Source organism: Vanellus vanellus, assembly GCF_965231255.1.
Source record: "Vanellus vanellus genome assembly, chromosome: 2".
Taxonomy (NCBI): domain Eukaryota; kingdom Metazoa; phylum Chordata; class Aves; order Charadriiformes; family Charadriidae; genus Vanellus; species Vanellus vanellus.
The window spans coordinates 45,895,381-45,922,729 of NC_138906.1; the positions used below are offsets into that span (position 1 = coordinate 45,895,381).

Genomic DNA, 27,349 nt, shown 5'->3' on the forward strand with positions numbered 1-27,349 from the left:
TGAGTTGTTTTTCTAGAAAGGTAAATGAACTGTTGAACGCGGCAGATTTCTCCTGTGTGGCAGATGAGAGCTGCGCCACATCGGGGTGGGTCCAGGGAGCAATTGTATCTCAAAGAGGCACATCCTTTTCCAGTCCCGTGGAGGACTGCTCTATCCTTTGGGATTCATTATGGCTTTCAAATGTGATAGGCACACCTGTATGCTTCTAATTTTGCCTTTTTAATTTTAGTTGTTGTAATATAACAACAGCCAGTTTCTTAAGAGTTTAGCATCTAAAGGTCCAAATTATTGTGTGTTCACCAGCCTCAATTCCTTGATTTCCTGCGCGGCGTGTTTCTCTTGTGGGGGTTTCCCTCAAATCAGTATAATATTCCTATGATGCAAACTGATTTCACTGATGCAAAAACTTCATGCTGTTTGTGTTGTCTGACCTGCCAACCACAGCTGTACGCGGTTTACAGCATGGACCAAAGATGTTATAATTTCCAAACTGATTTTGTTTTTAACCACCGAGGTACCTGACTATTCCCTTCCCCCTGTGCTGTTTACTCCGATTCTGCTCTGCTGCCAACCCTTCCCACCTAAAACACCCGCACTGGGCTCAGAAATGGGTTGTATTTGTTCTTTTTTCCATTACAATTTTTGACAGTGCTAATCAGAGTGACAAAAATATAATAATGAGGTAAAGTGTTCGGCTATGATGGTATTCCCATGGATGATCTTGCCTCGTCTATCCACAGTGTCCAAATTAATGCTCAGAAATTTAATAGACAAAGGTAATTTTCTAGCAAAAACTGTTTTGTTGCTTTTGTTTTAATGTGCAGGTGCTCCTAACTAGCTATTAGTAGGGCCAATTTCCAATGAAGATAAAGGACTTTTCTCAGAAACTTTAGTTTTCAGGTAATAAGTGGCTTCTTCATCAAGGGGGCCATAATTTGATTTCTTTTTATTTTATTTTAATTGAGATTTTCTACTTTGATGTAAAAACAAAGGATATCTTTTTTCATTTACACCTTCTAGAAGATTATTTTATTACACAAAGTTTATTAATAACTAGAAAATGATACAAATAGCAACAACTTCAAATTTCCTTGATGAGTTATGGGACATCGGGAAATAGTTAATAGAAACAAATTCCATTCAGTGTATGGTCATTGGTTGAATAAGGAGGTTTCCTTATTTTATTTGTATAACTTGTGTCTGAACTATTAAGTGCAGAAGACCGCTGACCTTCCTGAAATTTCTATCCTTTGTTTAAAACTGGATATGAGAGAGTTGGAAATCAGAAAATGAGTGATGGAAAAATTTAAAGTAATTAACCTGCGGCAGAAGGCAAAGAAAAGAATAATACATTTCAAGGCTTATAAATCCACTTTTCCTTTTCATTAATTTTTGTACAAATGTCATGGGCAACATTATATTTTCTTGTGTTTCAAAAGAGAAAAAATATGTCTTCGGCATCACGGCATCATCTTGAGTTTATTTTTAATATTAGGATTTTTACTTTATTGCATACACTATTGAATATGTGTTCCAAGGCATGGTAATATATGATCGCAATTACAAGTCTGGCACAGAAGTGTAAAGGATTAGTGTCTCTGGCCTGTAATTATTCCATAGAGATCTTTGCAGGCAGAGGTAGGCCCATTGCAAACCAAGAAATTGCAACACTTACTGTTAGTTTGAAGCACTGCTGGTTTAGGCGGTTCAGTTTATGTAGCTGCGGAGTTTCAGTGGAAATATTTTAACTCTATCTGTGCGTATCATGCAAATTTCTGACGAATGTTTCTATTTTTTTTTGCGAAGTAGAAGTGATACAGGAGGGAATCTATAGCATTTGCTAGTTCTGCCAAACGCAACAGGACTACAGTCTTTTGAGAGATATCCAGAGGTAGAAAATAACTGACAAATAACAACAGCAGCACCTATATTGCATTCTCGAAGCGCTAAAAACCATAAATTAGTCCTTATAGCACCACTTAAATAAATAAGCAAATTATTGCAAGACCTTTGATTTCCTCTGAGGAAAATTACCTCCATACAGTTCATAGTCTTTCTTATAGTGTGGACAGCAGCTCCTATTCCAAACGCAGGGATGGCTCAGCTGTACCCCTAATGTGAGCGGGACATTTAAGGCAAAGCCCAGACAGTGCGATGGACTGCTGTAATCTGTTCTAGTCATAGCAGCTGAACTAATTGTCCCCTTCTTCCCGGTAAGAAGAGAGTAGATTTTACCAGTTCTGGTTAGATTTGGCTTTACTCCTTGCCTCGTCAGTGTGCCTGGCATCGAAATTTATTTGCTTCTCACTGAATAATCTGTAATAATCCATCCTCTATAATAATAATAATAATGAAAAGTATTGTAAACTAGAGAAGTTTGCAGTCAACTCAATGTTCAAAATTTCCATGCCAAAATAGATCATGAACATCAAATATATTTTGGGTTTTATATTTCCTTGAGTTCACTAGCAGGATGGAGAGCTGTGTCTTGGAGGCTGTATTTAATGGGTTTAATCTCACTTTGTTTTCATCTTCACGCTCTTTGTAGTCTTTCTCATGATCCATCGCAACGAGCAAAAAGTTCATCCCCAGGCTAGGATGACATTTAAGCAGATGCTGTTTCAGTTCACAATTACAATTTCTTCAAGGCTATTAGGGGGTATTACGGCTGGACAGGCCGACAGACCACCCCTCCGCCGCCACCCCTCCATCCTAAGATGAAATTCGTCATCCCTGACATCAGCCACTACATGAGAAGAATCTGTAAATGCCCTTATTCAGCTTGAGGAATAGCCAGTTTTACACTTGCGAAATGTTAACTCTGCTAATTTGTATTTTAGGAGCGAGGCTTGGGAGTTCAGTATAACACTCCTGTGTCAGCAGTGATCCTTCTTTTTAAGGTGAATCATGCAAAATCCTATGGTTTTAAAGGTGTTGATATAAATCTATTTGGTGGAAAAAATGGCCACTTTGTCATCACTGTCATATTCTTGGACAAGAAAATCTGTCGTGCAGTTAGGACTTTCTCCATTGCAAATATTTGCGCAGCACTTAATCTTTTTCCTTTTTTTTGAGCGTAACAGGAAAGCAGAAAGGGAACATTTTGCTGATCCATGAGTGCCAATGCAAAATGATGTCTGACCTTTCTAGTCAGTCTGTGTGCCAAAGTCAGAAGTGCATCAAAGAACCAGGAAGGACATCCTCGCCTAGAAATAGATACTCTGCGAGATCCTCCTGAGAAGAACAATTCTCTGACTGGGCTGCGGCATTTAGAAGGGGCCAGGCTGTTTCCCCCATCCTGCTTACTTGCCCGTACAGGCTGAGCTGCATTTGTGCAGCATTTGTTCCTTTTCGCATGAGTGGAGCAGAGAGATCGGATAAGTTCACTGAAAGCTCCTGTTAGGGCCTGTGTAGAATTTTTTTAAATATACGCCTTTAAGGAAAGCTAAAGATGTTTGAATTTCAGTTTGATAGCTGTAGATGGGCTTTCTCAGCTTTGATTCTTACTTTTTTCCAACACTGTCTGTGGCATCCATGCCTTGTCACCAATGACAGTTAAGAAAATGTGTTCTCTCAGCATTGCCTTTGGATGAAAGGAAGGGTTGAAGATGTTTTCCAAATTCACAGTCCCGGTGTTTCTTGTGACTATTCTTTTAAAGCAGATGGGGAAAAGTGTTACAGCTTTTTCTTCTATTCCTGGGTGGATCTATCTGAAGCATTCCCAAGTATCTGTAAAGAAGCAGTGGTGTGCCATACAGGAAAGCCCTAATACAGATTTGGGATAGCGCACAAAACTGTCTCTCCTGCCGGCCCTATCACTTGCTATAGTTTTGCTGTCATTGACAGTAATATTTCATTAATCTGTCACATGGAATTCCATTTGAGAGGATGTAGTATGTTAGAATTTTTGTCAGTTTTAATGCTCAGCAATGATTTAAAATATTCTGTGAAATTAATATATTATTAAAAATATGTCTATAGCTCTATGTGTTATGACACTCCCATCTCCAAGCTCTATTCATTTCATTTGCCATTTGGAGTAAGTATCTTGTAGCATTTTCTAGCTGTAACTATGCAGCCATTGAAAAAGGAATGAAAAAATGTCTCTAAACTTTGTATTTCAATCAGGCATAATTTTGAAAAGTTCTGTGCCATCAGGATTAAGCATGTAGAAATTGCATACTGAAACATCTTAGCAGTTATTCCAGAGTATCTTTCTGCAAACTGAGCGGTGCATCTGCTGGTGCATTTTTTTTGTTGTTGTTTGATCTCCTTTACGATGGTTTACAACATTTCCTTTCTTTCGGTTGAAATGTTTTTTAAATGTCCACCACTGCAAGACTTTTCTTAAAGCCAGTCATGACTGGGACTTTTCTCTTTTCTGTCCTCCCCTTGCCCGGCCTTGTCTTTCCTTATCTTGAATTTGCCTTCGGGCCAAGACTTACCCACGATTTTGAGCTGGATGCAAAGTTTCACAACCCCTCGCTCCCTCGGTCTGCTCCCACCCCAGGGAAGCACAGCTCAACCTGGTGGTATGGCAGTGCTTGTGATGGACACAGTAATACATTGCCTGGATGAGAGCTGACAGTGCTCTGAGAAATATGACAGTACCTCTGCCCTTGATCAGGCTTTCCATTTGAAAGTTTTCATTTTGGTAATTACATCCTTCCCAGATAGTAGCCGTAGTCATTGATCATACTAATATCATTATAACTGATTCCCGTAAGTCACCTTTTAAAGACACTTTCTATGGTTTCTTTCCCCCCTATATCTTCTTCCTCTGCAGTCACAGGATAAGACTTTTTCTGTCTACCCTTCATCTGATTGATTAGAAATGCCACATACTTCCTTTACGTATGGCCTGGTAATATACACATCACATTTCTTCCCTCGGGATCTTAATCAGAACAAGTAATGGCCTTTAGCTTTTCTCATTAGCAAAATGGAAAAGCACCATACCCAATCCATTAGAAATACAGCATTGTAATATGAGCTTATAGAAAAATGGCTGGGTGCCAGCGGACATGGAGTGAGTTTACCTTAAAGGATTTTCAGGGGGGAAAAAAAAAAAAAAAAGAAAAAAAAAGTCACCCTTTCTGTCTGGCAAGCAAACATTTTGAGCCATAACTTATCACGCCTGTCTGTCAAGTATTTTGCTGTTGCTCCTTAAGTGCTGTTTGGACAGCTCTGTCATATAAAGGGCATTCATAAGGAGGAAATATGGGTGTTTGTACATGTATTAATGTCTTCCCCAGTGTTGATTCCCTTCATGGATTATCCTCCTCATATTCCATCTCCTATCAGAATTAGAGGGAGGGGAGGAAGCTGGGAAGATTTTGTTATGTTTTGCTTTGCTTTTAATTTTTCACAGAATGTACTAACTTGAAAAAATGTAACAAGAACAACCATTATGGCATACTCATCTGTCAAGCGTTTACCTGAGACTGCTGCTGTGCTTTTTTTAGCCCTGTCTAAAACTATTTACAATCAGTACACTGAAAGTGAGGACGAGACTGATTGAGAGGGGTTTTTTTCCCCCCCTCAAGTGAATGGCTTTTCAATTGGCCTGGACTTTATTAGCCCTAAAAAATATTAAAATTCATACACCACTATTTGTCCAGAACTGTAAGGGGGTGTTAAAGCACAAATCCGTACCGATTGGTAATTGTATATAATTTGAATGTATATGAGCTGACCCGGTCTCCTTTGGAAAGCTAGCACTGAAGGAATACAAAGAACAGCCTTGGAATGCTGCTGTTCCGCCAGCACTAAAACACATCTGTTTTAGTGGCCCCTTCAAGCATTGCTAATGTGATTCCTGGGAAAATAAGTACTAAGCACACCCATAAAGCTATATTAAATAATGTAGTTTCCTAGGTTTTAAGTTGCTCACCTGTACAAAGTGAGATTCAGAGCTAAATCATCAAGGTAGCATTCTTGGTTGCTTCACTTATGGTTCATCGGCTGTGCTAAGCACATTTTCCTAACAAAACAGAGCGCTCTAGTACAAGGTAAAGAAACCAGTATAATGAAATGGTGTGAAAGACATTCAGTAGTCAAAAATGGGAGACATTCTATAGGGATCTCTTTAGGACAGTTTAAGGGGAGAATTCATGATTAGATGACAAAACAAGAAGGCTTAAGGCAAGGAGTGATGACTTTTTTAAACTATTGGGCATTTTTTTTTCCTTCTTTCATTTTCAATTTCGTTCTTTTACTGTTTTTTGTTTTGTTTTTTGTTTTGTTTTTTTACTTTTTGGTATCTTTTCTCCCCCCTCTTGTCATTTGGATGAGACAATGACAAATTGGGAGAGATTTTGTGTAATTTTTACGACAAAGTAAGTTTAAGAGTTCAATGCTGTAAGCAACTCATTACATGATAGACAAGCTCGTGACATGGTGACATAGTTCAGTCCCCTTAGCCAGCACCCTGCTAAAAGGCGAGGTTTCTCCTTTGGTTATGCAGCCCTGGAGCTGATGCGGTCTGATGTGTCTCAGAGGTCCTCCCACAGCTGGTCATTAACATACTTAAGGGCAGACTGTAATATTCTTACTCAGTCACACTCTATCAGTAGGACATTGACATTAATTTTAAGGGGGCCTTTCTCCCACAAGAATTTCAAGAGTTTGTGGAAAGTGGGAAAAAGGAAGCCCTCACAAAAATGTTTATTATTACCACCTTCCAGGGCTCTGCCAGGTAAGCAAAGCTAATGATCGTGTGAATATATTTAAAGATTCTAACAGATTACTTAATATTCTAATGAGAAGCAGTATTTTGTTCTGCATTATTTTAAAACATAGTAGTTTAAATGTATTGAAGTTGCCATCAGCCAGTAAAGGTTAGTATTCTCTATCATCCTTTACAAATACAAAAGTGGCTGATCCTTTTACCCAAGTTACAGATAGAAGACAAGCTGGCTGAGCAACATCCATGTTTTCCAGTTTGTGGGAATTTCATCTTATGAAATTTGGTTTTATTCTGATTCATCTTTTAAAAACTCAAAACAAAACAGAAAGATTCTCCCAGGAGCCAGAAATTCCAAACAAAAATTAATTTTCGGAAACAATGGCTCACGGTGTTTCCAATACAAAATATACTCCGCAAGATCCCAACAGCTGCCAACTGGTTTAAACGTCCTTCTCGGTTGCTGTCCTGCTCCATGTCAGCTTTCAGGCAGCAGCTGCAAAGCGCTCCCAGGATTTCATGTTCCAGAGCAGCCTCACCATGTCCGATGCTTTGGGCAGGCTTCCAGATCTCCTAATGAGCCGGTTTACAGGTCTGCTTATTGAGGACCAGATTAGTCCTGGGAGCCAAGTCAGAAAACCCCAGGAATGTTGCTTTGGGCAGGCAATCTGGTGGGATTGTCCTGGAAGAAAAGCAGGGCCCCAGCTCAAAGACGGAACAAGGGCTGCTGGTTCCCGGGTGTACAGGGAGAGGCAAGGATGTCCCAGAGCTTCACCCGAGACCCAGATGGAAGTGGGGCTCTCGGGGCTGGCAAACTCCCAACTCAACCACCCCAACTCTGTGTTGAGCAACCTGGAAGCCCCGAGTGTGTGTTTTGCAGGGCGTTTGGCCACACATGCCTGACAGCAGGCAGATTTTCCTTGCATCCTTAGGCGTAAGGGCCCAGCATTTCCCAGAGGGAATGTGTTTCCCCCTGTCTAAGCCTGGACTTGCATGTTCACCACCAATACCGGAAGGCCAGCTTTTAAGGCGTTCCTAGTGACGCTGTTAGCTTCCAGTGTAAGCCGCAAAAGGAACCGTAGACGATGTCTGCAAGGTATTTTGTCCTCACTGAATTGGCAAGTTTTCCTCCCATCTCTAGGTGCAGGCAACTTGTGGACAGCCGTTTGTTATGAATTTTTAAGATGGTTTCTTTTTTTTATTTTTTTTATTATGGCAGTGATATCCTTCATTACAGTTTACCAAATATTTTGGATTCTAGGAATCTTTTAGAGACAAAGGACTGATCAATACTGTCCTTCAGCTCCTCTTAAGAACATCCAGGGTGTACTTTGGTGGTATAGTGCTATTATCTTACTACCTTACATCTGTCAGGCATGACTGCATTTTCATGAAGGAGGTGATGAAATTCCTCCTGTTTCTAGGATAAATAGAAATACTAATATCCAGGTGACTTTTTTGTTTTGTTTTTGAGCTAGTAATTGTCCTTGCTTTCATCTGCTTTATTCTTGGACAGTTGGCCCATGAGCTGTCCACTCTTATGTCTGGTCTGAAAGAGCAAATGGAAGGTGTATGTGATTGATGAGCAACTGTTATTTAACAAGTCTAAGTAGTTCTCCTGTTGTTTTAACAACTTCATCCATACAGTGTGGACATTTGCACACAGTAGTCTGTTTCTCTTTAGACTCTGCAAATTCATGGAGATTTAATAGCCTCTAGAAGACATGTTTACCTCTAGAAAGCAATTATTTGTTCATATAAATGGATATGTTATTAATAATAGCTTAATGGGCTCATGCTTTTGAGAGTTTCACTGAGACATTTATTTATTTACTTATGTTGAAACTATTAAAATGTACAGATCAGTCTTCCTTCATCTTACTAGCAGCCATTCATCAGGGACTAATTGAAAGAATTGTATTCAGATGGAAATTCCTAAGAATTTCCATCCAAGAGGGTGCATAGGGAATTTTTATGTCAGAAGAAGCAGTTCTAATTCTGCTGCATCACCCCTTCATTCTTCAGTATACAGGATCTGAAAAAAGAATATAAATGTGACAGAATCTTAGTGATTACCGACCCTGGCTGATCAAGACTCATGCAATGTTCTCTTTTGTTATGATATAGTCTCTATACCCCGGATTTATATAGGGTGATGCAGATAGGTCAGTCTGTAATAAATCATGCACTAACCCATGCTCAAAAATTTCCCTCAGAGATCCCATAATGTATGTTCACAGAACAGGTACATAGAGGGTGTTAGAAAAACTAAAAATGCCCTTTTGGTAGAGAAGTCAGTAAGAACTGAAGAATTAAGAATCAAAAGTACAGTAGATCACCAGAGTCTTGGTCTTTGTTTTAAGCACAGGAGAAGTCTTACTGTCTTGCAAATGTATCCATCAGACACATGGCAGTATTTGAATTATGCAAAAAAGCAGTTTTGACATTTTGAGACTATTCATATATGCAGTCATACATGGAGAATCAGTCTACATTTCTGTACAGCCTCCATGGATCCCTGCCTACAAGGAAGACAAGTGAGAATATCATGGGCCTAGGTCACTGACATGGGCTACAAGGATCATTGGCACCCTGAGGTGAAGTTCCACGGCTATGTATAAACTGATAAATATAATATGAACAACTTGTTATAAAGAACTATTCCTATAAGAAGTTTCACTTGCCTTTAATGAAAGATACAGTCAAAAGGGGAACTTAATTTTCACATCCTGATGGGTTTTCCTCCATTTTCTCCCTTTTCAGACGTTGGTGAGATATCTGAAAGTGGTTTGAGACATTCACCAAGTTTCTTTGTAGTGCCAGCCTTTAGACTCTAAGAAGTGGTTAAAACGAATAAGCCAGTTTTTTATCTATCTCCTTCTATAGACATTCCGTGATTCCTGGAGTGCTGTTTGCATTTACTACGGTTTTTACAAACATGGGACTTTGTATGCTAGTGAGAGCATGGTGCACAGCGGTATGTGGTGATCTGACTGTTCTCACATTTGTTTACTCGAAATAGTCTTTATCTGATTACTCCTGATTCTTCTGCTTTAGTAGCATGCCTGAATTTCAGAAATAAATACCTGTTAGCTGGAGGGGGCGGGGGGCAGGGAGGGTAGCTCATCTGCACTGTTTCTTCTATACCTTTGTATTACCCTGATTTCCAAAGGTAAGGATTTGTGAAGGATGCTTAGAACTCCTGAAGAGAAAAGGAGATTAGTTTGTAAATATAGTTCTTGAAGTTATTATTCTCTCTACCTTCATTTAACTTGTTCAGAGAATTAGGTAACATCTCATTAGGAAGGTTGAAAGGGAAGTGATAGCCGATGTTCCTAAATACATTTGTATTGCTGAGCAGCAGGGAAGGAAGGTTAAATCTTGTAAAGATTTCTATTCTCTGCCTGAACAATGAGTGCAGTGGCCCAGTGATGGGATTCTGTTGAATGACAGTGCTATTCTTGATAGGGCTATGGTAATTGTGTGGTAAAAGAGCATTATATGATTGTATTTTAGGCTAGGCTGATAATTATTAGCAAAAATATTGTAATATATGCAAAAACTCCATATCTTTTATTCTCACATTCTTTAATTGGGAAAAACTAAGATTAATAACAGCCATTGAATAATTGCAGGACTGAGCTGGAAAATCAGAATGCTTCTGGGTAGCAAAAGATATTTGAAGTTTTAAGTAAAAACTGTGGCAGCTGGATATTGTATTTCATTGAACTGCCACTGATGCTGATGAACTAGATGGTCCGTTTCTCTTCCTGAGTTCCTACATATCCATGCCAGACTATGGGATAAGAGGACACAGCAAGACAATGTTCTTTTCTATTGGAGAACAGGGTATTATCAAATGAGAAGGTGGAACCACGGACAAAAAAGCAGCAGTTTTATTCTATATTTCATTAAAGTTATAACCACTTCACAACGGTCGGAGAGAGATGCAATTTTTGTTCTTTGCAGGCAAAGAGACTTGAAAGTGGGAGGGCAGGTTTCCTTCATGGAAAAAAAAAAAAAAAGATGATAAAAATAAATCCAGCCAACAGTCTCATTTCCTTCAGTTTTCCAGCAATGCAAATGTTTTCACATAATTCTGTTAGTGATGCAGTGTCTAGACTTCTCAGATGGTTTAAAAAAAAAAAAAAAAACACAAACAAACCTTGGCGTTAATTCTGAGAATCCTAAAAAGCTAAGTCATTATCACTGTGCTATAGCTCATGCAGTGATACGAAACCGCAAATAGTCACTGAAGACCAGACTCTGGAATCCTTGCTCATTTCAGACACATGGGTTAGCGCTTACTCACATAAGACATCCCTTTTAATCTCCCTTCAGCAGGCTGCTGTGGTGTAAATGATCACCAGCATATTCTGGTACAAGGCTTCTGCAATTTGGCTCTCACCTTGACTGAAAGGCTCTGTGCCTTCTCAGGAGCGTGGAGATTGATGAAATAAGGAAAGCAATCTTTGATTCTTGCAGCAGATAGGCATTTGTATAAATGTATGTCCTGGTTTCAGCTGGGATAGAGTGAATTTTCTTTGTAGTAGCTGCTGTGTTTTGGGTTTAGTATGAGAATAATGTTAATAACACATATTATTTCAGTTGTTGCTAAATAATATTTATGTTAGTCAAGGACTTTTTCAGCTTCCCACAGAAGCTGAGAGGGAGCATAGACAGAACAAGCTGGCAAAAAGAATGTTCCACCATAGACATCATGCTCAGTATATTACTTGTGGTTGGCCAGGGGGCAGGGATCTGCAATCACTGCTTGGCACAGACTGAGCAACCAATTCAACAGGTGGTGTGAGCAACTTCTGTTGTATCACTTTATTTTGTATATTCTTGTAGTAGTAGTAGTAGTAGTAATAGTAGTAGTAGTAGTAGAATCCTATTCCATTACTGCTCTATTAAACTCTCCTTATCTCAACCCATGAGGGTTTTTTCCCCCTCCTTTTCTCCCTCTTCTCTCTACCCTACTGCGGGGGGGAGGAGTGGGGGAGGAGGAGGAGGAAGGCAGTGAGTGAGCAGTTGTGTGGTCCTACTTGCTGGCTGGGGTTAAACCACAACACAAAACAAAAAAACAGAAAGCAGCATTTCCACATTGATTTTATAAAAGGCCTCCTCTTTAACATTTATTCCTTGCTCGTTGCTCCTTGTCCTTAGTAAGCTTACTAATTCTAAGCGTTGTACAAGGTTTCCAAATGTGCAAACTTACATGTTAATGTCTCGTTTTGTAAATTCTTTCCGATTTTCTTTATACCAGGAACCTTATTCAAATTTGATCAGGTTATCAACTATTGCCACTCTGTAAAATCTCAGAGTACCCATAGTGGCCAAGAGACTTAACATATACCCAGTAGCCACCTTCTGATCACAGCTGTGTTATTTTTATAGGCAACTAGGCCCATAAATAGAACTGTACTTTAGGGTGGTTTCTTAACGCTTTCTGTTAATGATGACCTTCGGAATTTAAACAAGGTGTGCGGCCAAAGTCTTCTGGCGGTGTAAATGAAATTGTTTGGTCTTGCAAGAGGCACTCACCCTTTCAGACACCGTCTCATTTGAAATTCAGTAACTAATAGCCTCTGCAAGAGGTGTTTGCTGTGTATCTCAGCTGGTAGGCACTTGCCTGACTCTGCATTAACCTCGGCCCAAGAAAGGCGGACCAGAGGGTTACTAGGGCAAATGAATAAGTGGCATTACCTGTACCATAGTCTCAATGTAAAAGCCCCTGCAAATTCCCCACAGGTCACTCAGCTCCACCTTTGATGGGTGAAACGTGTTGTCCTACTGCAACACGTTTCAGCCAACAGTTCCACCACTCTGCCTGGTGCAGGCAGCTGCCTTCCTCTACTTTTTTTCTTCCCAGTGCCTGCCGCCTTCATGTGTTTAGTGTTTGCTGCAGGCTTAACAGGACTCTTGCTGGAGCCAAGCTGGGATACCCTACTGTTTGCAGATCTGTAAGAACTGATGGTGCTCTCTGAATTAAACACGATCCTTCTCATAGTTTCATTTTGTCCCCTCAACCAACCTCATCATTCATTTGTTACCCTTTCATTTAACTCTTTGTAGTCACGGAGGGTAATATCTGAAATGAGAGCAGAGGTCTAAGCGTATATTACTGCTCTCGTTTTTTCACATACTCAAGTAGTTTCAAAAAGGTAAAGACAAAAATCCCATTGGACAAGGTGCAGAATTGTTAATGTAGCATATATGCTAAATTGGTGCCCTGCTTAAGTGCAGTCTGAATTAAGCAGTCAGGCGTTGTAAAGCATGCGTTGTATTATAACAGTGCACACCCTCGGTGATGAGAACATGCATTCTGTATACTGCATGAAGAAAATAAGTTTACAAACAAATTAAGATCACAGCGCCACCAGCAATGTCTCTTTTTTTCTTTCTGTAGTAGAAATTATCAGCTTTTAAAGTATCAGAGTGCCAACAAAGCTCCCTTATACCCTCCAGATCTTTCATCTGTGCCTGTAGAGTCACTATTCATTTTACTGTCAGAAATAAGCAGCTTCTACTTTTAGACCCACAAAGCCTGTGTAGTTGTGGAATAATGAACAGTGTTTTCTTCTGCCTTGCACATACTTTGTTGAATGACCGATCACATTACAGCTCAAGAATCTTTAATCCTGATGGAAAAATATGACAAAGCAAGAATAGATTTGGATTTTTCAGATTCTCTCATTTCAGTGCTTACAATACTAATATTTAGTGGAATTAGCTGGGTATTGCTAAGCTGAGCCTGTGAGTCATGCTGTCTCTCTTTCACACGTACATGTGGATAAAGAACTTCAGTGAGTGTGGTTCACGGAGAAAATAAATCTCAGTGACCGTCTTCTGACAGAGATGTGGTCTTTGTTTGCTGTCTGCCTACGTCCAAGTTACGTTAGTTTCTTGAGGTAGATGGGAAGCCATATGCAGACTGTGTGCGTCTACAGGACCTGTGGTCCCCATGGAGCTGCATCACTAGAGTCCCTCAGCTACGGGATGTCCTTAGAGCAGAATCTTCATCCTGGGTGGTCCTGAGCAGAGTAGATACAAAATGGTTAACTTTTCTCCTGAATCTCACAATTTTTTGTGAAGCTCTTTTCCACCTCCCAGTATGGGCAGCACTCACTCCAATGCATCCTGAGCACACTGTTTTAAAAAATAGCTAGGTAAAGTGTCTGAGGGACCCAGGGAGAGACGCAGACTCCGGTGGCCTCAGTGTGTGCTGGGTATGGAAGCTACTGAAAAGCAATGTTCAGAAAGCTTTCTGCTGACAACCAACTGTGAATACTCATGACAGAAATTCAACTCTTGCGTTATCCAAAGTCATTGATGTAAGTATTGACGCTGACATTGTGCCTTAGCACTGTGTAATCTTTAATGTATTTATCCTGGGAGATCAGAGAATTAGGATTATGTAGTTCATAAAGGAAAGACATACACGTGAACTTGATTGAGCTTATGTCAGTTATGGCAAAAATTAATCTGTCCTCCTTTTTCATTATACTGTTATTAAACAAACTAAACTAAAGCAGCTTCTCAACATTAGGCTTCCCATGGTGAAAACAGATCCAGCAGGGCAGACACTCCTAAACTCATGTGGTCTCAGCTGGGACTCCCTGTGCATGTGAGGAGACTTTAGATGCCTAAGACTAATTATATATCTCTGAGAATTAAGCCCATGTTGTCCTTTATAGTTTTGTAAGGTTTTTTACAAAAGCCTCAATGGATTCTTAGTGAGAGTCTAGAGACTGAGAATCAGTTCTAAGCCCTGATAACGTTTAATTGTTGACCTGGTTACTCTTTTCTAAAATGATGAAGGTGTCTTTAAATTCATAAAGATAAATACATTAAATACGTTTGGATATTCAACTGAAGAACACAATGTGTGTACCTGTAATACAGATGAGTCTGCAGCTGCACAGTCAAGGGCCAGTTGTTAAGCAGCAATACTTCTCTGTAGGATTGAACCTTGGCTAACTTTTATCAGGACCAAATTCTTTGCCAGAAAAACTGTGACTTCATTTATGCCATTGGTGGAACTAATTTGACCCACATCATTTGTTTTAACTGTAGAACTCTAAATTATTTAATCGAAAGGTTGAACCACCATTAGGGTGGACATTTAGACAAGCAGAGTATGTTATGTACAGGGAGGAGTCACATTTCAATAGTTCTTCAGGGAGTCTGGCAAGTAACTAGATGGTTTTGGTCTCTAGCACTGTAAATCACTGCTGCTTGGCTGAATTCAGTTAAAATTCACTAAAAAAAAATTGAACTGGAAGGGTATGGGGCAGTGCAAGTGTCTGGAAAGACCAGGGCAAGCAGGGGTTGGCCAGGGCCACCAGTCACGCTCAAGTCAACAGAACAATTTCCCTTAGAGGTTGTGTAGCAGTGAAGGAAGCAATGTGAAGTAGTCTAGCAAGTAAGATCAGGATCTGCCTTAAGAGGAAAACAGTGACTACAGAGGTGAGAAACTACACGACTACCGAGAACAATGCTTGCAGAGTCAGCAAAAACACCAGATAATTCCCAGACAGTTTCAAATGTTGTGCTGCAGAACTCAATGCCAAAGGATTTTGCAAAAAGTGGAATGATCTGAATTAAAAAGCAGTTGCATAATTTGGTATCTGTGTATGAAAAATCATATGTGTTTGTGTGTAAGGTAAGGGAATGGCAGACAACAGCCTCTTATAAGAGTCTGACCACTGACCTTCTGCTGGAGTCAGGACAGAAGTCAGGAAGTCCAAGTTGAATAAGGCCGCTTTATTCTTTAAATTAACATTTTTAATTAAAGTCTATATATTTTTGTCTGAGTGAAACTGCCCTGCGTAGGTATTTAAAACCCTTGTAGGTCTTTGCAGAACTGTAAGAATGAATGCTTCAGGTTAATGTTAAATATTGACACATTTAGAACAATGCTACGCAGCAGATGTCGTTCCAACATGTGACGGCAACATTACAAAGCAGAATGAATGAAGTGGAAGCAGCTCTGGAACACCCCGCTGTAACATTCTCATTAGCTCCTAATCCGTAAGGCAGGAGAATAGCCCAACTGTACGGAGTACAATAGGGATAGTTCGCCTAATGTCTTTGGTGGGTTAGTATTCATAAAAAAACTATTGAATTCAATTCTCTTTCTGAAGAACAAGGAAAAGGAGCTGCAGAAAAACATGGCCTGATACAGGCATACAGACGCTGGGGACACTCCCATCTCTTTGCTCAAGTTAAGGAGAACACTGTGAATTTTAGCAAAAACATTGTAACGGTTTTCAACACAATATGCTACTTATATTGCAAGTGTACATCCTATGTCAACTATATTCCTCACTGATTTTTTTTCTATAGAAAACAATTTCATTTAAGTAATTTTTTTCTTCTACAGTAATGAAGACTTCAGAATTTAGCTGTTGTGGGATTCTTAAATATGCCGTTCTCATTCCCTTTCTCCAGCATTGCTGCAGAGTCTGCACCCCACAATGCAATTTCATAATGCATGTCTGTGACAGGCATATCAAACCATCCAGTTAGTTTAGAATTGAGGTGAGAGAGTGCTTTAAATGTAAATTTTACTATAAACAGCGGAATAAAATCTTGCAAGCACTTCCTAGCTCTGCCAGGAAGGAAAGCTATATTTAACACATTTTAAAATTCATCAAATACATTCTGGGGTGATTCAGATCTTCGGTGTTTCTTTGAAGATAACACGTAGTGGAAGTGTCATACAGTCACTTGTGGGATTGGGCGCATTCCGAGATTCTTGTCAGTGAAGACATGTGGTTAGGACCAGATTGTAGAAAGAAAAGTACATATAGAACTGATGACTTAATATTGATGCTTTATTTGAAGATTTGAACAGTATCTGTTGCATTCAGTTAAAGAGCTTTTTAAGAAATGCTGTATATAAAGAGATTAGTGCCATACCAATGGCAAAATTCACATGCACTCATGAGTTTTAAAAAATATTGTCTTGTAGTGCTCGGGAGAGACAGTATTTTAGAGAAGCTAATACAAAGTGTTGCTATAATAATAATTTGCAGAAGTTTCAAAATGCATAGAAAAAATCCCTGGTTATTAAGAATAAGCCATAAGAATTTAGCTAGGGATTCTGCATACAAAAGGAGAAACTCACAGATATATCTTCCTCTTTTATTTTTCCTGTCTTGGATTGCACCTCCCTGCAGCTTGGTATCCCTATAAATTAACTGCTGTTATTGATAGGGTTAAATATAGGCTGGAATAAACCTGTCAAATTTCATGCTTCATTTTTTGTAGGTGTTATTAGATAAGGTCAATATGACTCCAAAAGATTGTTTAGACTGCTTTTGTATCTGTAACCGCTATATATATGCTGTTATCATGGCTCTCGGTAAGTACAAATCCTGTCTCTGTAAGTACAAACAAGAGTCTCTCAATTCTAGAAGTCGTGTGAACAATCTGAATCTATCAGCAAGGTGTTTGCTATTGCCTATATTCAGATATGACCTGGCTTTGAAGTTCAAGATTATGGTTTTTAATAGCTAGGTAATTCCAAGCATGAATTAAAAGAAATAATAGGCTATACACTAACCAACAAACTCTGAACAGGAAATCGAAACACCGTCACGCTTCTCATATAGTTTTATGCACCTTGATTGTGGTTTTCTAATGTTCATTTGCCTTTGATTTGTTCTAGTACATGACTGCTGCTGCACCTATGCAAGGGACCTACATTCCCCAGTACACTCCTGTGCCTCCGACAGCTGTCCCTATTGAAGTAAGTTTATCTCCATCCCTGAAAGTAGAATGAAGGGGTAGCAGAACTCTTACCTGTTATGCCTCCCTGCACCTGTTGTTTGAAAGTGGCATAAAGTTACTTTATGGAATGGTGGCTGGAAGCTTCCAGCTTTTAAAATTAGGACTGCACATTTCTTTTTCTTTTCTTTCTTTTTCCTTCTTTTTTTCTCCCCGTCGCCCCCTTTTTTTTTAATCATTTGCAAGGGCTCTTGTTTTGCATTTGTTTTGTTGTACAGCAGGACATGGAATAAACCATCAGTGATTATGACTATTTTTTCCCCATGTACTTGGGAGGGAGATGGGAAGAGACAGGAAAACAAACCCAGCAGGCAGACCACGAACCCAAAAGAGATTCCAAGAAGAGAAGATTGCGAGAGGGTTTGATGCGGTCCTTAGCAAGTATAGGTAATTGCTGAAACATTTAGCCACTAGAAAAAGTGATTGAGCAATGGAAACCTTCCTCTTGTATATACAGACGTGGAGGATGCTGCACTGACTGAGTGCTTTTCATCCTTGAGGAAGGATTCGCTCCCTCCCTCCTTGGGGCTGAGTCATGCTGATGACAGTCTAATGAGTAAGTATTTACTCAACCCTGTAGACCACAAGCTGCCGGGAGAGCGTCAGCTTGGCCTCCGCTTCTGTGAAGCTTCATAAGGGCTGCTGAGCACAGCGAGAGGAGGGAGCCTTGGCGTCCTCTTCCCTGTGTGCTTCTCTTTGGTGTTACCCTCTTTTATTAGTAACTTCTCCCCTACTCTGGGGTAATGCAAGGAGTGCCAGGGTCTCTGTGCTTCTGTCTTCGGCTGTGTGGACTTTGGAGTTTTTGCTATTACTATTCTTCGCTTTGAGGATGCTGAGTTAATGGTACTGTTGGCGTGGCTCCACCAGCAGTCAAGTGGACTCATCCTGGCTTCTCCCAGTTCTTTGCAATTACTGAGATTCCCAAATGAGGTCCCACAGGAAAGGCTGCTACTGTTCTGTCATACTGAGCTGGTCACGTCTTAGTCTTTTTTGTCTCAGGATAATATTGCCCTAAACCTTATTTGTTTACAAACAGGCCATGGATACCTCTTTTAAATTGCCATTCTTGGGTATTAAACTGGGCAGATACAAATGCAAATTAAAAGGACATGGTGGGATGGAGAATGGCTCATACAGCAGTACTGACTGCATACTGTGCTGGCCAGTGTGAATGAGAAATTAAGGTAATTCTTCTGGAGCCCTCCTCCCCATCACCCACTTGTATATTCATGCCTGCTAAAGTAACATGGTGTCGTAATTATCTACTATAATAATCAAAATATTCTCTGAATATATAGCCTGTCTTGCTCTGATCCAGTGATGATGAATATCGTTAATGTTTATCTGTATCCATGTAGCATCATGAACCAGGACCCTACTATGCCAGATGCTCCGCAAGCAGAGACAAAAAAAATACAGTCTCTGCCCCAGAGAGCTTACAATCGCAAGATGAGATGGACAAAAGGAGATGGAGAAAGACAAGGAAGTAGACAGAAAAAGATAATACTGACAGTCTGCTAAGCCATAGATATAAAGAATTTCTGAAAAATGAAACTGGTACTTTCAACAGATAATTTAAAATAAACTACCTGTTGTTTACACAGGACTCAAATAAAAACAAAGCAAGTGCTTTGTGCTCCCTCTTCTGGCTCTGTTGTGTGCAATACAGTAATGAAGCACGTTCCCTGAAGAGACCTGTTAGTGTTATTCATGTGACCGACACACCAAACATGACAGCAAAGGAAAGAAAATACAGCTTACTTTGAAAGCATGCAAAAATACTTAAAACCAGTATTATTGAGGCTGTCTAAATAGGATAAGAAATAGTGCATAATGTTAAATTCATACATATTAACTTTTGTGTGTCTACTTAACTATTTTTTTTAAAATGTATAAATAAAGCAAAACTTCATTGGAGCTTAGACTTAACAGAGAAGTCATCAGTGTGAAGTAAATTTATTTTTGAAGGGCACATGCACTGTGTAGGGGAGTGCGGTATGTTTCCAAGGCAGCTAAAATTCTGTTGGATGCGTAGTAAAGCAGAGAGCGGTGGGCCTCGATTCTGCCTTTATCGCATTGCAAATCAAACAAAATAAATGTGGACTCACTGTGAAGGTAGGGTAGGTAAGTGAAAATCTGAAGAGCCATACATACGTTGTAAAAAAATCTAAGAGGTCAAATCCAGACTCTACTGAAGTCAGAAGTTTTACCTCTGGTTTTGAATGGGCAGGGAACCGTCCTCAAAGGTGGAGGTGTTTTCCACCGCAGGCTGTGAAAGCAAAGTACTGCAGGGGCTGGTATGCTAAAGAAGCTTCTTGTTGCTGGGTTAGCTCTCTAAAACTGATGGAGTTTGTTGTGTTAGCGTGCGGTTCTGCTATCTCAAACTCTCTCAACCTCTAGAGAAATACAGGAATGGTGAGCTGGTGCTGAGCTCTTTGAGGTAATTTACTGTAGCGAGTAAAACTGTAAGTTTTTCATGTTCTCATTTGATTCCCTAGGGTGTTGTTGCTGATACTTCTCCACAGACAGTAGCATCTTCATCACAGGAAGCCAGTGGTCAACAGCAACAGATGACAGTGGAAACATCCAGTGAACATGCGCCTGCATATTCTTACCAACAGTCTAAGTAAGTAGGCATATGCTTTGTAACCAGAAGGTGGTTTTTTTTTCTTGATTATAGCGGGACAAATTCCGCTCCCCTTTTCAGCAATATAAATTCTGAGTAGCTTCCTTAAGTTCAGATGAATTCTGAATATATAGCAGTATAACTAGCAAAAGGTTTTGGCTGATGGCCTCACCTTGACAAATTGTCCTTGAGTTCCTGCCTGCAATGATATGCTCTCTAACTGTCTGCTGCTTTTCTGCACTCAGAAGGATCTCAACAACTGCGTTAACAATCATCACACTGGGCTAAAGCAGCATCTGGCATCAGAGGTTAAAAAGAGGGCTTAAATTTTGCAGTGGGGAAAATATTGACACGGTACACATGTAAAGGTTTCTTTCAGAAAGGGTAGCTAGTGAAGCAGTATAAATTGCCCCAAGTTGGTATTTGTGATTGTGTGAAACGGGTGCCATGCAGACACTGAGTGGGCAGGAACTGGAAATGGAAGAAAAAGGGATAAGACAGGGATGGGGAGAAGCACTGCTCTGTCTTTCTCCTGTCCTCTGCTCCCTTTGTTTGCTTCCCGTGGAATACCTTGGGAAATTCAAAATGTATACACTGACAGCTGGATCTAGAACTCCTAACGAGTCCCTTCATCTTCAGAATGATCCTCAAACACTCCTTCTCTTTGCCACAGTAAAACTGATCCTCACAAAGAGAAGGTTACTTAGCATCAGGGTACCCACTGGGACTGATCAGTGTTGGACAGATTCTAGGAAGGAGCCCAAACCCAGTCCTTTATAATTACATGTATATTGAACACCAGCATCACTGTGAAAAGAGAATTACACATTTTTTATCTTTGGGAAGGAAATAGACAAATAGTTAGGCAAGAAATATGTTAGATATGTCAATCAATGCATCATGACATAGTACTTACAGAGGCATAAGATATGAGCTGCTATAGGAAAGATTAGAATTATACCAATCTGTCAATTGCATCACTTCAGTTTTTGACCTCTGGAAGTGGAAGATGCATTTATTTGTCTAACATATGAGTAACAAATGGTTTCAGATCACACAGTGTCCTCACAGACCTCACTATTTCTTATGTCGTGCCCATATTTGTCTATATGGACATATTACAAAAGCAGCTGATCACAAGCTTTTTCTTGATGCGCCCAATCGGAGACACAGTTTGTGCATGTATATCCCTTCTAGCCATCAGTCTCTCTAGTGCCTGTAAATAAATGACAGCAAAACACTCATAGAATCTAATAGGCAAAGAGAGAAATATATGTGACCATACTGTCCTGTTGGCTTGTTTTGATGACTGTGTTCTGTAGGAGTTTGGATCTGAGCATTCCCATGTTCCAGTGCCCTTTCGCTTAAGCCTCAAAGCAGAAGGACTTAGGTTCGGAAGCCCTCACAGGGTAGCTGTGAGCAGCTGATTCTGGCATTTTTCCCACATAGGAGGAAACTACATTGCAATTCTTTATTGAAACGGGTGCTGTGTTTCTTGCCAGTGTGGTGAATTCCCACCTTCTCTGAGAATGAGTTCCCACACCTTTCCTTGTCAGCTAATGCCTTGTTGCAATGATGGATACACTTCTAATGGCACTGGCATTTATATTCAGAGGCATTTCTTTTTTTTTTTTTTTTTTAATCACACAGGCGGATCCACTACAGATTGTTTATTATGATTATTTCCAGGGTGGGTTTTTTTTTCTGAAATGTGCCCTCTATTTATATCTGCCAGTTGCGGGCAGAAATGCAAAGTGTGAGAAGCTGTAGAAACAAACCAAAATATACACAACCTCTGTCTTAATAAAACAACTTCTGCCGGAATATTTCAGTAACCTTCCATATAAAACTAAGTGAAGTTATTTTGTAATTAAAATACAATTTTATTAATCTGCTCTGCAAAGGGCACATTTATTAATAGCAAGCATCATGCCCAATATACAACGGCTGTTTTCAAAGCAAGATGAGAGGAAGTAGTTAATATGACCGGACAATGATTTTGTCAGATATAGGCAAAGAAAAAGGCAGACACTATAAGATTATTTCATAAGAGCTGATCAGTCCGGAGAAAAGTTATAACAGTGTATTTCATTATATTTATTTTCTTTGCAACAATCATGAAATTGCAGGCAACGAAGGAGAGGCAATGTACTCAGAATGAACTGGGTGGTATAAGGACTCTGTACTCTCTTTGTAAGTAAAAATAAACCATGAGACTTAAAATTTAAGTTCCACTTTTTTAATCAGCATACACGTTCTTTTAGTTTATATGCTGGCTGCTGTACTTGAGGATCCCACCCATAGATGTTCAGAAATGATAACTTCATGTCAAAACCTGGCGACCTATTGTGTAGCAATATAGGAGAAACGGCCCTTGGTTTCTGAGCAGAGGACTCTACTTTATGAGGAAATCACCTTAGTTCTTTTAGCCCCATACTCCCTTTTTTCCTTTTAAGTTGTTAATTTGGTGCGTAAAAGTGTGAAATCTGTGAAGGGGAGATAAACGGTACGCTTTTTCCTCCCAAAAAGTGTACTCTTACCTCTAAGCAAAACTCTGGTGGACAACATATTCTGATTTAAATGTGGAAAGAATTACATTTTTCTGGAGCCTTTTGTGGGCAAACTCAATTCCAGGTTAGATTAGACAGTGCGTGCCATGATCCTTTGGTGGAATTGGTCTTTCATGCATATGGCGGCCGCTTGACCCAGAGGGACAGTAAAACCTCACGAGGTGAGCAGGCCAACTGGAGTACTCCTACCAGAAGTTATGCATAGAAAACCCTAAGAAAATAATGAATTCTTGCTTTCCACAGAAGTCTGTTGTTACATTCAAAATATTAACTTTCAGGGTTCACACAATGAAATAGTCATTTGGTAAATTTAATATTTAAAATTGAAGTTAGTTTTATGTTTACCATCCCAGAGAGATAGTTCTGTGGCAAATGTCATGTCATCAGCATTCTTCACAATTCAACTCCGAATATTAAAATCAATTTAAAACTAAGCAAGGCAAATACTTTAATGCTTGCAAAAAAAAGGAAAAGTGCTGGATTTTCTTGTGTTGAACTTCAGTTAGAAAAGGATTTTTCTGCATGCAAGTTTTGAGGACTGTAAGAGAAGCAATAGCTAACCCGTACTGATAGCCCTCGACATGAAACAGAGTTTCTACGTAGGTTCTATGTCTCCCCAAAGATCTCTCATAGTCTTGCTGAGATAAGTTTGGTGTGACATATCTTTAAATGACATGAAAGCTCAAAAACACAGAATGAGACTTATCTTCCATAAGAAAAAAAGGTTGATAGTTTAGCTTATTCTCTGTGCTAAATTTAGAAAGATTTGACACTATATGATCAGAAATTACATTTTTCTAATTAATATTATCTCAAATGTTTCTACTGAGTTAGCCACAACCAGCTCGTTAAGCAGAGTGCTCCACAGTCTAACTGTTCTTGCCATCAGAAAATGTGTTCTTTTTAGCAAATTGGATGTATCCTTTTACTGTAATTTTATCCTTCGTTTTATTATTAGTATCCAAAAGAAATAGTGCCACTTATTATTATGAAAAATATTCGGTCTTTTGTTGTGTTACTCTTGAAATATTTACACAGTGTTAAGCCACGTATTCATCTCATTTCGGTGTAGTTAGACTGCCCATTAAACATAGCATTAACAAGAGTAAATTCATCTGCTTAGGATGTGTTAACGTCCCCAAAGAAGGAGTTCCCTATTTTTGCCTGACTATTTTCAGCTTAGTGGTGGTATCATATTTAAACAGCTGCAAAGTTAGTTTAGCTTGGATAACATTTAAAGGGAATTGGGTGGAAAAAAAAGGAGAGGAGCCTATTTCAAAGTTGTTTTGACTTAATGACCACTTTAATTCAATTGTTTTTACAGACAATAAACAGGACTGAAGAATGTCGGTCTGAAATCTTTGCCTTGAATGGAGAAACTTCACTGAACAAGAAGTTGGCTTCCAGTTTGCACAGGCGTCAAATGAATGCTTTTTTTTTCTACCTTTCCCAACGAAAACAAAACAGTGTTTTTATGTGCTGTGCAAATGGTTCCGTCATGTAGTCTGACAATTTTATTTTTGCTATAATTTTTTTTTTTTTTTAACTAAAGGAAAAACCCAGAGGAAAAATGCTGGGTTGACATTTCATCTGGACGAACATTTGAATTCAGAATTTACCTGGAGGTGTAGCTAGATCTTTTTTTTTTTAACAGAAAAACTGATGATGTCAAGAGGGAGCAAGTTGAGATGAAAACCAATTGTCTTCCTCAAAAATTAAGCTACTCTTTTTCTCTCATTTTATTTTTCTTCTTGTTTTAAATCTAGAGTGTTTTTTGGTTTTTGGTTTTTTGTTTTTTTTTTTTTTTTTTAAAGAAATGTTTAGGTAAGGTTTATCTTGAATCTTAATTGCCTTAATTTTAAGGACGTCAAAGGCTCTCAAGGCAAGCTGTCAACGTCTTGTTAGAAAACCCGAGAATGAATTGAAACTGCTCACACCGGTGCTGGTGCAGAAGTTTAATAGACTGAGTTTTTGGGGTGAACAAAAAATAAACTGTACAGTTTAAAAGAAAATGATTTTCTTCTTTTGAAGAAAAGTTGATGATAAAGGAACTGTGGCAACTGAAAGGATTGGAAAAATGCTGGGACTTTTATGAACTTTGTCTTAAGTGTTGACAGAAAAAATTCTAGAAGGCTAAAGCATTTTACAGTAAAGTTATTGAATTGAGAAAAAAACTTGCTGCATTATAGAGAATGCAGGGTTTTTTTCTTGCAGAATGCAGATTTTTTTATTTACAAAGCGTGATCGCTAGCAAAAGCATTAGTGCTTTTTATCTGCAGTCTTTTTTATGAGCTTTAAGAAGTTTTTAGTCTGCTTTGCTTGTCACATTGCAAAAACCTAGCTTAAGAGCATTAAAAAAAACTTAAGTAGATAGGAGCTTATGGTCAAAAAAAGTGCAAAAAAAGCAATAGATAGAAGAAATTGTTGACAATTTCTGTAGTCTTTCCTAGTTGTGAACAAATGCAGCCTATGGATGGCCTATTTTATACCAAAGATGAAGTGACACCCTAACGCAGTCCAGAAGATAGAGGTTTTTTTCTTTTTTTATCTTTATTTGACCTACATGGCCGGACCAGTTCTTACTTTCTTGTTTGTTTAAACTATCTTCCACTGGTGTTTTACATACTGCATATGTTTATGGTGGAAATTTCAGAATAGTTGGTATCAAAAGCTTGTTGATGGTGTGCTTTGGAGAACATCCCGAAGCAAGGGGGAGTGGGTTGCCAACTAATCTGTCCAGGTGGGCTTTAATTTTGATGAGTTTTTTCTGTTAAATTGCCTGATCTTTGGTATTTCTACTGAAACAACAGTCTTCCTTCTGAATTCCGACATACTGCAGATTCATTTCTTCACCTCAGTCTTCGTCATCGTCCAGCATGCCTAGCCACCTTAATGCTGCGTTTGATTTTCAGCGATGCGTTTGAATTGCCAGTCAGATGCAAGAGAAAGCAAACCTGATCTTTGTTCTCGTTTTAGTTCTCCCATACAAGCAGAAATGTTGAAAATGACTTAGTATTGTCACGCAGGCAGGAAGTTAAAAATTATTCTTCCCTGCTATGATTTCTGTTGTCTTAATATGTGGGCTGACAATCACTAATTAGTATGATTAGGCAAAAAAAAGACTAACTAAACTGAATCCACTGAAACCTGTTTTAGGAATGACAGTTATTTTCCCTAGAGAAAATCTTGATTATGGCCCTTACTTTTTCCAGACAAACAAACGAAAAAGGTGAGAAGCAAGTCAAAAGATGATTTTTTTTCCTTAAGGAGGCAGAAGAGAAGCAGCGTTTAAATATACACATACATGTAAAAATTGAACCAAACGTTTTTAAACTTTCCTCCGTCCAGAAGAGAGGGGAAGCTTCATCACATTTATTGTGGTGCATTAGAGACAGGGTATCCATTAAAAATAGTGAAATTAAAACGTATATATCGGATCAATCTGATTCAGCTGCCCAATTCTAAAAAGAGACCTGTGTTTCCCTAACCTGACTTGTAGGGGAAAAAGAATGCAATTATTTTTTTAAATTGATAAAACAAGATCGTATTTTTTAACATAGTGGGGGGGAGGGGTTTTCCCAAGTAAATGGCTGCTAGATATGCAACGTAGAAAAGAGAGCAATGGGAGTTCACGTGGTTCTTCACCATAGGAAGAGGGCCTGATTTTCAGAAGTGGTAAAACTTCTGCTTTCTGCAGAGTAGTTGTTGATATTCAATACTTCTGAAAACCAGATGATGCCAAAGTAAAAGAACAACAGCATCCACAACGTGTTTTCAATCAAGAAAAAAAAATAATCTCTTTCTGTTTCACATGCTGTCTCATTACTTGTTGCTTTTTGAGAGTGGCGCTTGAATTTTGTCCGTGGGTAAAGGTTCCCTCTTTCTTTGGAGGGCATATGAGGGAAAAAAATCGATCTAGCCTTATTTTCTTCCTTTCTACACGTACTTTCTTTCTGTCTTTCTCTGAATTCTTTGTACAAACAGAGATAGCCCCAGGCACAAGTCAATTAAATATGAAATAAACACATTTGTTTCTGTGTTAGTTCTAATGTGACACACAAAAAGTCTCATTTACTATCAACAATGAGGCTACAAGGTAGCTACCATGTGGCTGATGAGTATGCTGAGGTACCTTCTTGTTTCTATTCAGAACTCTGCTGCTTTATTTATACATTCAGAAACATTTTTCTTATTTTTTTCAGCAAATAAAGTAAAACAATCTCAGTGTTTTTTATTAAGCCAGACAGGCAACATGATATCACGATGCCTGTCACTTTCAAGTGTTTCAAGTGCATTCTGTATTAGACTTGTTCCCTTTTTTTTTTTCCACGCTATAACGTTTAATAGTGTTTGAATCAAAAGAAACAAAGCAAAGAAGTAGAGGAAGAAGAAGAGGAAAGAAAATGGATCCCTTAAGTACAATTGAGCATCTTACTGATCCCCAGAAAAACAGTGAACTGGTACTTGAAAGTTTGCATTATAAACAATGTGAGCCTTGAGTATAAACAGTCATAGATCATAAGGTAAGAAAACAACTTATTTGGAACATACAACATGCTCAGAAAGTGGTAACTTATTTGTAAAAGTTAAAGATGAGATAAAAGAGAACAGTAGAAGAGCAACACACGCTGCATGGGTGTTGTCATAGGACAGGAATACTTGGTGGCCTCT

The 27,349-nt window shown here is 39.0% G+C and overlaps 1 protein-coding gene across 2 annotated transcripts in view; it reads left to right on the plus strand.

Annotated features, from left to right (window-relative positions):
• The window catches only part of RBMS3 (RNA binding motif single stranded interacting protein 3), a gene marked incomplete at its 3' end in the record, with an annotated part of 459,009 nt that extends 434,114 nt beyond the window's left edge, over window positions 1-24,895 (plus strand). Inside the window, exons 12-15 of one of the 2 annotated variants that reach the window (XM_082479353.1) lie at window positions 17,364-17,444; window positions 19,981-20,108; window positions 22,238-22,301; window positions 24,003-24,895. In XM_082479353.1, the coding sequence (XP_082335479.1) occupies window positions 17,364-17,444; window positions 19,981-20,108; window positions 22,238-22,283 (255 nt within the window). Of the gene's footprint in view, window positions 1-17,363; window positions 17,445-19,980; window positions 20,113-22,237; window positions 22,302-24,002 lie in introns of those variants that run through there. The other variant, XM_082479354.1, reaches the window with a different exon arrangement.
• Between the last annotated feature and the right edge of the window lie 2,454 nt (window positions 24,896-27,349).